General features: G+C 44.6%; 1 protein-coding gene across 4 annotated transcripts in view; it reads right to left on the bottom strand.

Annotated features, from left to right (window-relative positions):
• Nucleotides 1-15961, bottom strand: part of LOC140187534 (protein PML-like) — a 47584-nt gene that overhangs the window by 5678 nt on the left and 25945 nt on the right. For all 4 annotated transcript variants that reach the window (XR_011883114.1, XM_072242902.1, XM_072242901.1 and 1 more), the window contains exons 3-5: nucleotides 9401-9978; nucleotides 7751-7821; nucleotides 5098-5329 (exon numbers count right to left, since the gene is read on the bottom strand). Coding sequence is in view for 3 of the 4 variants with exons in the window: in XM_072242902.1 (XP_072099003.1) it covers nucleotides 5098-5329; nucleotides 7751-7821; nucleotides 9401-9978 (881 nt within the window). In the remaining variant the exon portion in view is untranslated. The remainder of the gene's footprint in view (nucleotides 1-5097; nucleotides 5330-7750; nucleotides 7822-9400; nucleotides 9979-15961) is intronic.

Raw genomic sequence — 15961 nt, forward strand, 5'->3', positions numbered from 1 at the left:
GGCTGTACCCCTTGACAATAAGTACTCCTGCTTGAGTACTGTTGGGTGGGGGGGGAGAACAGCCTACCTGGGGGAAGCAACAGTGGCCCTGTGGCTCAGAAGGGTAGGAAAAGGAAGAGGAAGGCAGTAGTGATAGGGGATAACTCTATAGTTAGGGGATCAGACAGGCAATTCTGTGGACACAGGAAAGAAACACAGATGGTAGTTTGCCTCCCAGGTGCCAGGGTCTGGGATGTTTCTGATCATGTCCAAGATATCCTGCAGTGGGAGGGAGAACAGCCAGAGGTCGTGGTACATATTTGTACCAACAACATAGCAGGAAAAGGGAGGAGGTCCTGAAAGCAGGAAGTTAGGAAGGAAGCTGAGAAGCAGGACCTCAAAGGTAGTAATTTCCGGATTACTGCCTGTGCCACGTGACAGTGAGTATAGGAATAGAATGAGGTGGAGGATAAATGCGTGGCCGAGGGATTGGAGCAGGGCGCAGGGATTCAGATTTCTGGATCATTGGGACCTCTTTTGGGGCAGGAGTAACCTGTACAAAAAGGACAGGTTGCACTTGAATCCTGGCAGGGAGGTTTGCTGAGACTACTGGGGAGAGTTTAAACTAGGATTGCTGAGGGGTGGGAACCAAACTGAAGAGATGGAAGAAGAGGTGGTTGGCTCACAAATAAATAAAGCTTGGAGACAGTGTGAGAGGGAGGATAGGCAGGTGATAGAGAAGGGACGTTCTCAGACCAATGGTTTGAGATGTGTCTATTTTAATGCAAGGACTATTACGAACAAAGCCGATGAGCTTAGGACTTGGAGCTGTGATGTTGTGGCCATTACAGAGACTTGGATGGCTCTGGGGCAGAAATGGTTACTTTGAGTGCCAGGCTTCAGATGTTTCATAAAGGACAGGGAAGGAGGCAAAAGAGGTGGGAGTGTGGCACTGTTGATCAGCGATAGTGTCACGGCCGTGGAAAAGGAGGAAGACATGGAGGGATTGTCTACGGAGTCTCTATAAATGGAAATTAGGAACAGAAAGGGGTCAATAACTCTACTGGGTGTTTTTTATATAACAATAGTAACAGGGATATCGAGGAGCAGTTAGGGAGACAGATTCTGGAAAGGTGTAATAATAACAGGGTTGTCGTGGTGGGAGATTTTAATTTCCCAAATATCGATTGGCATGTCCCTAGAGCGAGGGGGTTTAGATGGCATAGAGTTTGTTAGCTGTGTTCAGGAAGGTTTCTTGACACAATATGTAGACAAGCCTATAAGAGGAGAGGCTGTACTTGATATGGTATTGGGAAATGAACCTGGTCAGGTGTCAGATCTCTCAGTGGGATAGCATTTTGGATATAGTGATTACAAATCTTTCTTTTTCAATCTTTTTATTAATTTCAAAATATAGAAACAAAACATAGCAATAATACAAATAGTAGGAGATATATTGTTACACTTAAAAAAAGTAATTGCAAAACCAAGTAGTGTAAATTAACAAAGCTCCCAGACATGTAGAACTAACCACGGATAATACAAAGCAAAAAAAAACTGGAAAAAAAATCATGAAAAAGAAAAAAAAACAAAACAAAAAAAAAGCAAACCCCATCCCCAAAGAAAAACAAAATTAATCAACTAAACTGAAAGACTTGGGCAAAACTAACAACTTAAAAATGGAAAAGAAGAAAACCTTAGTGTCGACGTCTCCATTCCCCTCCAACAACAGTACAGAGAGATAAAACAAGTTTGGAAATGATCAAATTACATCAAATAAAAATGCTGAATGAATGGCCTCCAAGTTTTTTCAAACTTAATAGAAGGGTCATAAACTGCACTTCTAATTTTCTCGAAATTCAAACACACCATAGTTTGTGAAAACCAATGAAATACAGTAGGAGGGTTAATCTCTTTCCAATTCAACAAAATGGACCTTCTAGCTATTAAAGTAAGAAATGCAATCATCCTTCGTGATGAAGAGGTTAAATTATTTAAGTCTATCATTGGTAGTCCAAAGATAGCAGTAATTGGATGAGGTTGTAAGTCTATATTTAGGACCGTTGAAATAATATCAAAAATATCTTTCCAATATTTCTCCAACAAGGGACACATCCTTTCCAATATTTCTCCAACAAGGGAATCTATCTCCTTTACCACAGCATTGGTGAGGGATAGGAACAGACAAGTTAGGAAAACATTTAACTGGAGTAAGGGGAAATATGAAGTTATCAGGCAGGAACTTGGAAACAGATGTTCTCAGGGAAATATATGGAAGAAATGTGGCAAACGTCCGGGGATATTTGCATGGAGTTCTGCATAGGTATGTTCCAATTAGACCGGGGAAGGATGATAGGGTACAGGAACGGTTGTGTACAAAAGCTGTTGTAAATCTAGTCAAGAAGAAAAGAAGAGCTTATGAAAAGTTCAAAAAGCCAGGTAATGATAGAGATCTTAAAGATTATAAGGCTAGCAGGAAGGAGCTCAAGAAAGAAATTAGGAGAGCCAGAGGGGGCCATACGAAGACCTTGGCGAACAGGATTAAGAAAACCCCCAAGGCATTCTACAAGTATGTTAAGAGCAAGAGGTTAAGACGTGAGAGAATCAGACCAATCAAGTGTGACAATGGAAAAGTGCGTATGGAACTGGAGGAGGTAGCCAAGGTATTTAATGAATACCTTGCTTCAGTATTCACTATGGAAAAGGACCTTGGCAATTGTAGGGATGACCTACAGCGGACTGAAAAGCTTGAGAATGTAGATATTTAGAAAGAGGATGTGCAGGAGCTTTTGGAAACATCAAATTAGACAAGTACGAGAGGTACCCTAGGCTACTGTGGGAGGCGAGGGAGGAGATTGCTGAGCCTCTGGCGATGATCTTTGTTTGCATCATCAATGGGAACAGGAGAGGTTCCAGTGCATTGGAGGGTTGCGGATGTTATTCCATTACTCAAAAAAGGGAGTAGACGTAGCCCAGGAAATTATAGACCAGTGAGTCTTACTTCAGTGGTTGGTAAGTTGATGGAGAAGATCCTGAGAGGCAGGATTTATGAACATTTGGAGAGACATAATATGATTAGGAATAGTCAACATCGCTTTGTGGAAGGGAGGTCATACCTTACGAGCCAGATTGAATTTTTTGAAGATGTGACTGAACACATTGAAGATGGTAGAGCAGTAGATGTAGTGTATATGGATTTCAGCAAGGTATTTGACAAGGTACCCCATGCAAGGCTTATTGAGAAAGTAAGGAGGCATGGGATCCAAGGGGACATTGCTTTGTGGATTCAGAACTGGCTTGCCCACAGAAGGCAAAGAGTGACTATAGACGGGTCATATTCTGCAAGGAAGTTGGTCACTAGTGGTGTACCTCAGGGATCTGCTCTGGGACCCCTACGCTTCGTGATTTTTATAATTGACCTGGCTGAAGAACTGGGGGCATGGGTTATCAAATTTGCTGATGACGCAAGGTTGGAGGTGGTGTGGATAGTGTGGAGGGCTGTCAGAGGTTACAGCGGGACATTGATAGGAAGCAAAAACAGGCTGAGAAGTGGCAGACGGAGTTCAACCCAGATAAGTGTGAGGTGGTTCATTTTGGTAGGTCAAATATGATGACAAAATATAGCATTAATGGTAAGACTCTTGGCAGTGTGGAGGATCAGAGGGATCTCGAGGTCCGAGTCCGTAGGACACTCAAAGCTGCTACGCAGGTTGACTCTGTGGTTAAGAAGGCATATGGTGCTTTATCCTTCATCAATCATGGGATTGAGTTTAGGAGCCGAGAGGTAATGTTGCAGCCATATAGGACCCTGGTCAGACCCCACTTGGGAGTATTGTGCTCAGTTCTGGTCGCCTCACTACAGGAAGGATGTGGAAACCATAGAAAGGGTGCAGAAGAGATTTACAAGGATGTTGCCTGGATTGGGGGGCATGCCTTATGAGGATAGGTTAAGTGAACGCGGCCTTTTTTTCTTGGACCAACGGAGGATGAGAGGTGACCTGATAGAGGTGTATAAAATGATGAGAGGCATTGATCGTGTGGATAGTCAGAGGCTTTTTCCCAGGGCTGAAAGGGCACAGTTTTAAGGTCCTTGGAAGTAGGTACAGAGATGTCAGGGGCAAGTTTTTTTACGCAGAGAGTCGTGAGTGTGTGGAATGGGCTGCTGGTGACAGTGGTGGAGGCGGATACGATAGGGTCTTTTAAGAGGTTCCTGGACAGGTACATGGAGCTTAGAAAAGTACGGGGCTATGGGTAACCCTAGGTAATTTCTAAGGTAAGGACATGTTCGGCACAGTTTTGTAGGCCGAAAGGCTGTATCGTGCTGTAGGTTTTCTATGTCTCTAATTCACCATTTTTAGGTTTATGGGAGCTTATTGCCAGTTAAAAAAACACACTATCATTCATTGAGTTCACAGTGCCCACTGACAACAGTGGATAGAGAAATTATTGCACTCTTTGAGAGATATGAAAATTCACCAAAAATAAACAAAATTGTGGGATGTTTGCAGAGAGTGTGGAATGGATTTGCTTACAATGTCAAATATACACTCAGTGGCCCCTATACCTAAGAAAGTGGACACTGAGTATGTTTGTGATCTGCTGCTGCTGTAGCCCACCCACTTCAAGTTTCAATGTGTTGTGTTGCGCACTCAGAGAATCTCCTCTGCACACCACTATTGTAATGTGGTTACTTGAGTAAATGTTGCCTTCCTGTCAATTTAAACCAGTCTGGCCATTCTCTTCCGACCGCTCTCATTAACAAGGCATTTTCACAGACAGAACTGCCACACACTGGATGGTTTTGTTTGCTGCACCATAATCTGTAAACTCTAGAAACCGTTGACTGTTGCACATGAAAATCCCAGGATATCATCAGATTCTGAGATAGTCAAACCAACCCGTCTGGCACTCACAACCATTCCACGATCATAAACTCTCAGATCACACTTCCTCCCCATTCTGATGTTTGGCCTAAGTAACAAATAAACTTCCGACCACATCTGCATGCTCTTAAGCACTGAGTTGCTGCCAAACAATTGGCTAATTAGATATTTGCATTAAGGAGACAGTGTACCACTGTACCTAACAAAGTGGCCACAGAGTGCAGCTGAAGTTTACCTGTGTCCTGAAACATGTTTGTCTGTTCCTGTACGTCAGTGTCAACAACAGAGATCACTCTCTGTGTGCAGGGACTGGGGCTCTGTACAGTGCCACTGGGGCCAGCAGTGGAAAGTGCCTCCATCTTGTTGCTTGGCTCCTCCATCAGGCATGGCTTTTTGAAGACTTCTGTTTCCTTGGCCTCAAGACATTTCCTTTTGTTGAAATTGCACTCCGATGTCTCGCCCACTTCCTGAAGAAGCGAATGTTTAGCAAGTTACCAACAGAACTCAAACCCAGCTCATCTTGGGAAGTGCTGGACTTACAACTGGCATCAGTCTCAGCGGTGCCCCTTAGTTCTCCCTGAAAGAATTCTTCTTAAGTCAAATACAACTTAAATTCTAACCGACAATTGATTCACAACGGTGAGAACTCAATGGGTCCCTCAATATAGCCACAGCTCTCACCAAGATTGACTGCTTATGCCCTCATCTGTCAGGGTTCTAATTTTTATAAACTCTGGGGTGCAGTTCATCTGGTGCGGGCACCTTCTCTCTTGTAACAGTAACTGCACCCACTTCTCTTACTTCACATACTACAAGTTATGTGCAGTTCTCGTCATCTAACTACAGAAAAGATATCGGTAAGATTGAAAGAGTACAAAGAAAATTTACAAGGATGTTGCTAGAATTTAGGGACCTGAGTAATATTATTTAACCTAAGTAAGTTTGGACTTTATTCCCTCCAGTGTACAAGAATGAAGGGAGATTTGATAAAGGTATACAAAATTTTGAGGGGTATAGATAGGCTAAATGCAGGCAGGCTTTTTCCACTGAGACTATAACTAGAGGCCATGGGTTAAGGATGAAGGGTGAACTATTTAAGGGGGAACTTCTTCACTCAAAGGATAAGGGAGTCTGTAATGAGCTGCCAGCATTACTGGTGTATTACAACATCTAAGAAAAATTTGGATAGGTACATGGATGGGAGAGGTATGGAGGTCTATGTTCCAGGTGCAGGCCAATGGGATTGGGCAGAATAATAGTTCGGCAGAGACTAGATGGGCCAAAGGGTCTGTTTCTGTGCTGTATTGCTCTGTGACTGTGGGACAGACAAGGCTGGGGCTGGAATTCTGTGACCACTGACCACGTGAGCATTCCTCAGCCAGCCAGCGCTGGGAACCCTGCAGAGGGAGAGCAGACAACCTGCCTCCTCCTTACTGGCATGTCCCCTCAGCACAGGCTGAAGCTTTGCTCAGTCTCTTGAGCTGTGTTAAGGAGAGGGGAGAGAGCTTGAGGAACAGGATAACACAGCCCTGGTGAATCATACACAGCACTCACTTAGCTGCACAATGTTGTACACAATTGGATACAATAGGGTCTTTGAAGAGACTCCTGGATAGGTACATGGAGTTCAGAAAAATAGAGGGCTTTGGGTAACCCTAGGTAATTTCTGAAGTAAGTACATGTTCGGCACAGCTTTGTGGGCCAGAGGGCCTGTACTGTGCTGTAGGGTTTCTATGTTTCTACAATAGGTACGTCATAAGTCCCAGTACAATACAGGAAGCAACAGCCTGCTGACTAACCATGTAGAAAGTCAAGCATGCTATTACAATAAGACCCCTTATCCGCGGGGGATTGGTTCCGGGACCCCCCGCGGATACCAAAAAACGCAGATGCTCAAGTCCCTTATTTAACATCAGTGTGGTAGACTTTAGGACCTGGCGGAGCTCTGAATCCGCAGTGTTTCTGCTCACGAAAATAATCACGATCACAAATGAAAATGAAGTGGAAATAATAAAGCGATCGGAAAGAAGTGAAATGCCATCGGTCATTGGAAAAGCATTAGGCTACAGTCAGTCAACGATCGGAACAATTTTAAAGGATAAAGTGAGAAAGGCCCTGCCCCGATGAAAGCTACAATTATTAGTAAGCAATGCAGTGGTTTAATTATTGAAATACCTAGGTTTCTTAAGTGTTTTATATGCATAGAAAGGAAAAATATATACCGTTTTTATTTCAATACTGATCCGCAGTAACCTACGCACATCCTCCCGTATACTTTGTCATCTCTAGATTACTTATAATACCTAATACAATGTAAATGCTGTGTAAATCGTTGTTTACTGCATTGTTTGGGGCATAATGGCAAGAAAAAAAAGTCTGTTCATGCTCAAACAACGAGTGCTGGAGAGAGAACTTGCGGGTTTTCCCGATCCGCGGTTGGTTGAATCCGTGCGTGCGGAACCTGCGGGTAAGGAGGGTGGACTGTACTCCTGTTCCCTTCGCAGACAGGAATGAGGTAGGAAACACTCACTTTGTGACCAGCTGCAACCCACTCCAGGCAAGCAAAGACAAGCACCTCCCAGTTCATGGCAGGGATCGAAAAGCCACGTGACTCTCAGTGAGAAACAGTAACGGCAGGGCAAGGTGAGGTAATGGAAGAAGAGGTGGGGTAAAGTAGAAAGCAGTGCGATAATGGATGGAGTTAATACTAGTTTGATTTGGAGCTACTCCTGCACTGATCCTCGCTAGCCACAGTGGTTTGTGACAGAGCTGGAAGTCAGCTGGTCATCACATTTTATCCAATTACTTCCTCAGTTTTGTCACAGAATTCTCAGCTTGGTGTTGAACCCACTTTAAATCCTTGAATGAGACTAATTATGCAAAATCACCTTATTACATGGAGCAGCAACATCACATCCCAATGACTTGAAATTCTGTTTCGAAGCAGACCCAGGCATCACTGAAAAATAATAAACTTGATCAATAAATGATGTATATATCTAGTCCTAACACATAAAGGTGTAACACGCTGTAAGGTTTCACTGCTAAGACTAACGTAATGGCTTCTATGTAATGTTCCACTGCTAAGGTAATGGTTTTTCTGTAGCAGCAATGTTTGGGTTATGATTGGAGATAACGGGACATGTTAGCCGATGAGCAGGATGTTGTGTATCTGGGAGCCGGGATTTCCATCGGGGAGTGATGCAGAGAGAGGACGCGAATGGAGAGAGTTGGCAGACCACCAGACAGACTGGACTGAGGAGCCAGGGTCCAAGGGCCGGCTACACTCGGAGACTGATGGGAACAAATGAACAAACAGTGAGCTCCAACGATGCTCAATAGACTTTCACAGGATTGGGCCCTTTTCTTTCTTTTGTTTCTTTACTAACCATATTGTCAAATTAAGAATTATAAAGCTCAATCGTTTAATTGCATTTTGTGTACTGTTTGATATTTTGCGGTGCGGGTTTGTAACTGGGCGACACATCACGCAGCATCCACACAAACGTGATTTCTCCGTTTGGCGGGGCCAGAGGCTGTTTTCCCCAGATGACCACGGGCTGGCCGAACCTTAGGTCTTGAGGGTCACAAAGAGAAAGGATTAACTTATGTTTATATCTACCATTCATTGAAAACAGTTCTTGGAGTGCCCATAGGACCAAATTAACAAATGTCACGTGGAGCAGAAAGGGAGCAACAGATCATCTACTGGAAGAACTCAGCGGGCCAAACAGCATCTATGAGAGGGAAGGAAATGTTGATGTTTTGGGTTATAACACTGCATCAGAACTGAGTGGGAAGATGGCCTCATATTCCATCTGCGTGGTCTATAACCCAATGGCATGAACAATGAGTTTTTCAATTTTTGGTAATCTGCCCCTTTAGTTAATCATTTCAACTTCTTTCTCTACCTCCCCCCTTCTCTCTTTCTAATCCTCCACTAGCCCACCCATTCCCTCAGCTGGCCCGACATCAGCCACCTTCATCCCCCTCTTGGTTCCATTACACACATTCATCGTGCTCACAGTTCCCCAAAGGAGTTCTTGTTGCATCTGCCATGCTGGGAGTTGCTTCCAGTGGAACAACATACCACAGAATGGGGAGAATACCCATGCCTTCACATCAGATACTGTATACACGGATACTGACACAAGAAACTGCAGGTGCTACAGTCTGGGTGGGGGTGGGGGAAGTGTGAGCTCCAGCTGTAGGAACCCACAGCACATCTCTCTAAATGACAGTCAGGTAACACTGCTGGAGCACATGGGCTGTGACCCAGTGATTTCCCTACAAGGCGCAGACAGGCACGGGTGTTGATGGGACATAGGACACATTTTTGGGACTGGACACAGCCCGGGATCAGGTCACATTCTGGGAGTCTGTCCACCAGACACCAGTAGCATGGCTTTGAAATATCCTTCCCTGCTCAGAGGAGGAATTCGGGGTCTCATCAAAGCCCTTGCCACTGTCCACTGATAATTTAGGGCGACTGTCACTCTAATCATGAAAGGCAACAGGAGTTCCTGATGATTACTTACTTCTTGTAATGATCAAACTGCCTAGCATTTTCTCTGGAAGGATGCAGCACTCCTTAAAGTCAATAATGCTGTCTTCCACCTGCACATCCATTGGCTTTTTCTCCTGCAGCTGGTTCAGAGCCAACTTGACCATCCCCTGCAGCCTCAGGATTTCCTCTTCCGTGGCATAACGTAGCAGCTGGGACACCACGTCTTTGCTCGCTGCCATTCTCTTCAGCATGTTCTCCGTGCTGGTCAGGCACTCCTGGAGCTTCTGGGTTTTGGATAAGTGAAGCTCCTGCAGCTCGCTGAGCAGCCTGTGCTCCTCCTCCTTCACCTTCTCCAGGGCAGCAGCAACCCGGGCTCTGATCAGATCCTCCAGCTTGTACTTGTCCTTGTTCAGCTTGTCCACCAGCTGTTCCAGTTGAGTCTGCGATTCCTCAAACTTCAACTGGCTCGCCTGGATGTCAGTCAGTGTCTCACGCAGTTCGCTCTTCTGTAAGTTGATCTGCTTTCGCACAGTTATGCAGTTGTGGTCCTTGTGTTCCAGGAGCACGCACAAGACGCAGAGCCATGTTGAACAGGTGCTGCAGAACAGACTGCACACAAAGACTCATTACATTTGCCATCAGACCAAAGCATAAAACCCACATTCTTTTCTAACACTTCATGAAGAGCCGTCTGATGGAAGTTGGGTTAGAATCCCAAAGTGGAAACGACCAACTCATCCAGGCTGACAGCTAGTCCCATTTAACAACGTGTGGCCCTTCCCATCTATGTAACATGCTGTTCTTGTACCTGCCTCAACCAGTTCCTCCGGCAGCTCATTCCATATATTCACCACCCTCGGTATGAAGAAGTTGCTTCCCAGGCCCCTATGAAATCTTTCACCTCTAGATGTTAGTACCCCTTCACTGGGAAAAAGACTATTCACCCAATCCATACCCTTAATGATTTGATTTACACCTCTGTAAAATTACCCCTCAATCTCCTCTGCTCTAAGGAATAAGACCCTAGCCTGCCAAATCCCTCATGATAACTCAGGCCCACAAATCCTGACAGGATCCGTATGAACTTTCTCAACCAGTGTGTGATGGAGTCAGAGTGATATTAGTCTGGAAACCAGTGCGTGATGGGGTCACAGAGTGATATTAGTCTGGAAACCAGGGTGCGATGGAGTCAGACTGATATTAGTCTGGAAACCAGTGTGTGATAGAGTCAGAGTGATATTAGTCTGGAAACCAGTGTGCGATGGAATCATAGAGTGATATTAGTCTGGAAGCCAGTGAGAGATGGAGTCAGAGTGATATTAGTCTAGAAACCAGTGTGCGATGGAGTCACAGAGTGATATTAGTCTGGAACCAGTGTGTGATGGAGTCAGAGTGATATCAGTCTGGAAACCAGTGTGTAATGGAGTCATAAAGTGATATTAGTCTAGAAACCAGTGTGTGATGGAGTCACAGAACGATATTAGTTTGGAAACCAGTGTGTGATGGGGTCAGAGTGATATTAGTCTGGAAACCAGTGTGTGATGGAGTCACAGAGTGATATTAGTCTGGAAACCAGTGTGTGATGGAGTCAGAGTGATATTAGTCTGGAAACCAGTGTGTGATGAGGTCAGAGTGATATTAGTCTGGAAACCAGTTTGTGATGGGTCAGAATGATATTAGTCTGGAAACCAGTGTGATGGGGTCAGAGTGATACTAGTCTGGAAACCCGTGTATGATGGAGTCACAGAGTGTTATTAGTCTGGAAACCCGTGTGTGATGGAGTCAGAGTGATATTAGTCTGGAAACCAGTGTGCTATGGCGTCAGAGTGATATTAGTCTGGACACCAGTGTGTGATGGAGTCAGAGCGATATTCGTCTGGAAACCAGTGTGTGATGGAGTCACAGAGTGATATTAGTCTGGAAACCAGTGTGTGATGGAGTCAGAGTGATATTCGTCTGGAAACCGGTGTGTGATGAAGTCACAGAGCGATATTAGTCTGGAAACCAGTGTGAGATGGGGTCACAGAGTGATATTAGTCTGGAAACCAGTGTGTGATGGAGTCAGAGTGCTATTAGTCTGGAAACCAGTGTGTGATGGGGTCACAGAGTGATATTAGTCTGGAACCAGTGTGTGATGGAGTCAGAGTGATATCAGTCTGGAAACCAGTGTGTAATGGAGTCATAGAGTGATATTAGTCTAGAAACCAGTGTGTGATGGAGTCCAAGAACGATATTAGTCTGGAAACCAGTGTGTGATGGAGTCACAGAGTGATATTAGTCTGGAAACCAGTGTGTGATGGAGTCATAGTGATATTAGTCTGGAAACCAGTGTGTGATGGGGTCAGAGTGATATTAGTCTGGAATCCAGTTTGTGATGGGTCAGAATGATATTAGTCTGGAAACCAGTGTGATGGGGTCAGAGTGATACTAGTCTGGAAACCAGTGTGTGATAGGGTCACAGAGTGTTATTAGTCTGGAAACTAGTGTGTGATGGTGTCACAGCATGATATTAGTCTGGAAACCAGGGTGTGATGGAGTCAGAGTAATGTTAATCTGGAAACCAGTGTGCGATGGAGTCAGAGTGCTATTAGTCTGGAAACCAGTGAGAGATGGAGTCAGAGTGATATTAGTCTGGAAACCAGTGTGGGATGGAGTCAGATATTCGTTTGGAAACCAGTGAGAGATGGCGTCAGAGTGATATTCATATGGAAACCAGTGGGTGATGGAGTCAGAGTGATATTAGTCTGGAAACCAGTGTGTGATGGGGTCAGAGTGATATTAGTCTGGAATCCAGTTTGTGATGGGTCAGAATGATATTAGTCTGGAAACCAGTGTGATGGGGTCAGAGTGATACTAGTCTGGAAACCAGTGTATGATGGAGTCACAGAGTGTTATTAGTCTGGAAACCCATGTGTGATGGAGTCAGAGTGATATTAGTCCGGAAACCAGTGAGAGATGGAGTCACAGAGTTATATTAGTCTGGAAACCAGTGTGCTATGGCGTCAGAGTGATATTAGTCTGGACACCAGTGTGGGATGGAGTCAGATATTCGTTTGGAAACCAGTGAGAGATGGCGTCAGAGTGGTATTCATATGGAAACCAGTGTGTGATGGAGTCAGAGTGATATTCGTCTGGAAACCAGTGTGTGAAGAAGTCACAGAGTGATATTAGTCTGGAAACCAGTGTGTGATGGAGTCAGAGTGACATTAGTCTGGAAACCAATGTGTGATGGAGTCACAGAGTCATATTAGTCCGGAAACCAGTGAGAGATGGAGTCACAGAGATATATTAGTCTGGAAACCAGTGTGCGATGGGGTCACAGAGTGATATTAGTCTGGAAACCAGGGTGCGATGGAGTCAGAGTGACATTAGTCTGGAAACCAGTGTGTGATAGAGTCAGAGAGATATTAGTCTGGAAACCAGTGTGCGATGGAATCACAGAGTGATATTACTCTGGAAACCGGTGAGAGATGGAGTCAGAGTGATATTAGTCTAGAAACCAGTGTGTGATGGAATCACACAGTGATATTAGTCTGGAACTAGTGTGTGATGGAGTCATAGAGTGATATTAGTCTAGAAACCAGTGTGTGATGGAGTCACAGAACGATATTAGTCTGGAAACCAGTGAGTGATGGGGTCCCAGAGTGATATTAGTCTGGAAACCAGTGTGCGATGGATTCAGAGTGATATTAGTCTGGAAACCAGTGTGTGCTGGAGTCAGAGTGACATTAGTCTGGAAACCAGTGTGTGATGGAGTAACAGAGTGATATTAGTCTGGAAACCAGTGTGTGATGGGGTCACAGAGTGATATTAGTCTGGAAACCAGTGTGTGATCAAGTCAGAGCGATATTACTCTAGAAACCAGAGCGAGAGGGAGTCAGATATTCGTTTGGAAACCAGTGAGAGATGGAATCACAGAGTGATATTACTCTGGAAACCGGTGAGAGATGGAGTCAGAGTGATATTAGTCTAGAAACCAGTGTGTGATGGAATCACACAGTGATATTAGTCTGGAACTAGTGTGTGATGGAGTCATAGAGAGATATTAGTCTGGAAACCAGTGTGTGCTGGAGTCAGAGTGACATTAGTCTGGAAACCAGTGTGTAATGGAGTCATAGAGTGATATTACTCTGGAAACCAGTGTGTGATGGGGTCACAGAGTGATATTAGTCTGGAAACCAGTGTGTGATCGAGTCAGAGCAATATTACTCTGGAAACCAGTGTGAGATGGAGTCACAGAGTGATATTAGTCTGCAACCAGTGTGTTATGGAGTCAGAGTGATATCAGTCTGGAAACCAGTGTGTAATGGAGTCATAGAGTGATATTAGTCTAGAAACCAGTGTGTGATGGAGTCACAGAGTGATATTAGTCTGGAAACCAGTGTGTGATGGGGTCAGAGTGATATTAGTCTGGAATCCAGTTTGTGATGGGTCAGAATGATATTAGTCTGGAAACCAGTGTGATGGGGTCAGAGTGACACTAGTCTGGAAACCAGTGTATGATGGAGTCACAGAGTGTTTTTAGTCTGGAAACCCTTGTGTGATGGAGTCAGAGTGATATTAGTCCGGAAACCAGTGAGAGATGGAGTCACAGAGTTATATTAGTCTGGAAACCAGTGTGCTATGGCATCAGAGTGATATTAGTCTGGACACCAGTATGTGATGGAGTCAGAGCGATATTCGTCTGGAAACCAGTGTGTGATGGAGTCACAGAGTGATATTAGTCTGGAAACCAGTGTGTGATGGGGTCACAGAGTGATATTAGTCTGGAAACCAGTGTGTGATCAAGTCAGAGCGATATTACTCTAGAAACCAGAGCGAGAGGGAGTCAGATATTCGTTTGGAAACCAGTGAGAGATGGCGTCAGAGTGATATTCATATGGAAACCAGTCTGTGATGGAGTCAGAGTGACATTAGTCTGGAAACCAGTGTGAGATGGAGTCAGAGTGATATTAGTCTGGAAACCTGTGTGTGCTGGAGTCAGAGTGACATTAGTCTGGAAACCAGTGTGTAATGGAGTCATAGAGTGATATTACTCTGGAAACCAGTGTGTGATGGGGTCACAGAGTGATATTAGTCTGGAAACCAGTGTGTGATCGAGTCAGAGCAATATTACTCTGGAAACCAGTGTGAGATGGAGTCACAGAGTGATATTAGTCTGCAACCAGTGTGTTATGGAGTCAGAGTGATATCAGTCTGGAAACCAGTGTGTAATGGAGTCATAGAGTGATATTAGTCTAGAAACCACTGTGTGATGGAGTCACAGAGTGATATTAGTCTGGAAACCAGTGTGTGATGGGGTCAGAGTGATATTAGTCTGGAATCCAGTTTGTGATGGGTCAGAATGATATTAGTCTGGAAACCAGTGTGATGGGGTCAGAGTGACACTAGTCTGGAAACCAGTGTATGATGGAGTCACAGAGTGTTTTTAGTCTGGAAACCCTTGTGTGATGGAGTCAGAGTGATATTAGTCCGGAAACCAGTGAGAGATGGAGTCACAGAGTTATATTAGTCTGGAAACCAGTGTGCTATGGCATCAGAGTGATATTAGTCTGGACACCAGTATGTGATGGAGTCAGAGCGATATTCGTCTGGAAACCAGTGTGTGATGGAGTCACAGAGTGATATTAGTCTGGAAACCAGTGTGTGATGGAGTCAGAGTGATATTCGTCCTGAAACCGGTGTGTGATGAAGTCACAGAGCGATATTAGTCTGGAAACCAGTGTGAGATGGGGTCACAGAGTGATATTAGTCTGGAAACCAGTGTGTGATGGACTCAGAGTGCTATTAGTCTGGAAACCAGTGTGTGATGGGGTCACAGACTGATATTATTCTGGAATCAGTGTGTGATGGAGTCAGAGTGATATCAGTCTGGAAACCAGTGTGTAATGGAGTCATAGAGTGATATTAGTCTAGAAACCAGTGTGTGATGGAGTCACAGAACGATATTAGTCTGGAAACCAGTGTGTGATGGAGTCACAGCGTGATATTAGTCTGCAAACCAGTGTGTGATGGAGTCAGAGTGATATTAGTCTGGAAACCAGTGTGCTATGGCGTCAGAGTGATATTAGTCCGGACACCAGTGTGTGATGGAGTCAGAGCGATATTCGTCTGGAAACCAGTGTGTGATGGAGTCACAGAGTGATATTCATATGGAAACCAGTGTGTGATGGAGTCAGAGTGATATTAGTCTGGAAACCAGTGTGTGATGGGGTCAGAGTGATATTAGTCTGGAATCCAGATTGTGATGGGTCAGAATGATATTAGTCTGGAAACCAGTGTGATGGGGTCAGAGTGATACTAGTCTGGAAACCAGTGTATGATGGAGTCACAGAGTGTTATTAGTCTGGAAACCCGTGTGTGATGGAGTCAGAGTGATATTAGTCCGGAAACCAGTGAGAGATGGAGTCACAGAGTTATATTAGTCTGGAAACCAGTGTGTGATGGAGTCAGAGTGATATTAGTCTGGAAACCAGTGTGTGATGGGGTCAGAGTGATATTAGTCTGGAATCCAGTTTGTGATGGGTCAGAATGATAGTAGTCTGGAAACCAGTGTGCTATGGCGTCAGAGTGATATTAGTCTGGACACCAG

The sequence above is a fragment of the Mobula birostris genome, chromosome 25 (genome assembly GCF_030028105.1).
Source record: "Mobula birostris isolate sMobBir1 chromosome 25, sMobBir1.hap1, whole genome shotgun sequence".
Lineage (NCBI taxonomy): Eukaryota > Metazoa > Chordata > Chondrichthyes > Myliobatiformes > Myliobatidae > Mobula > Mobula birostris.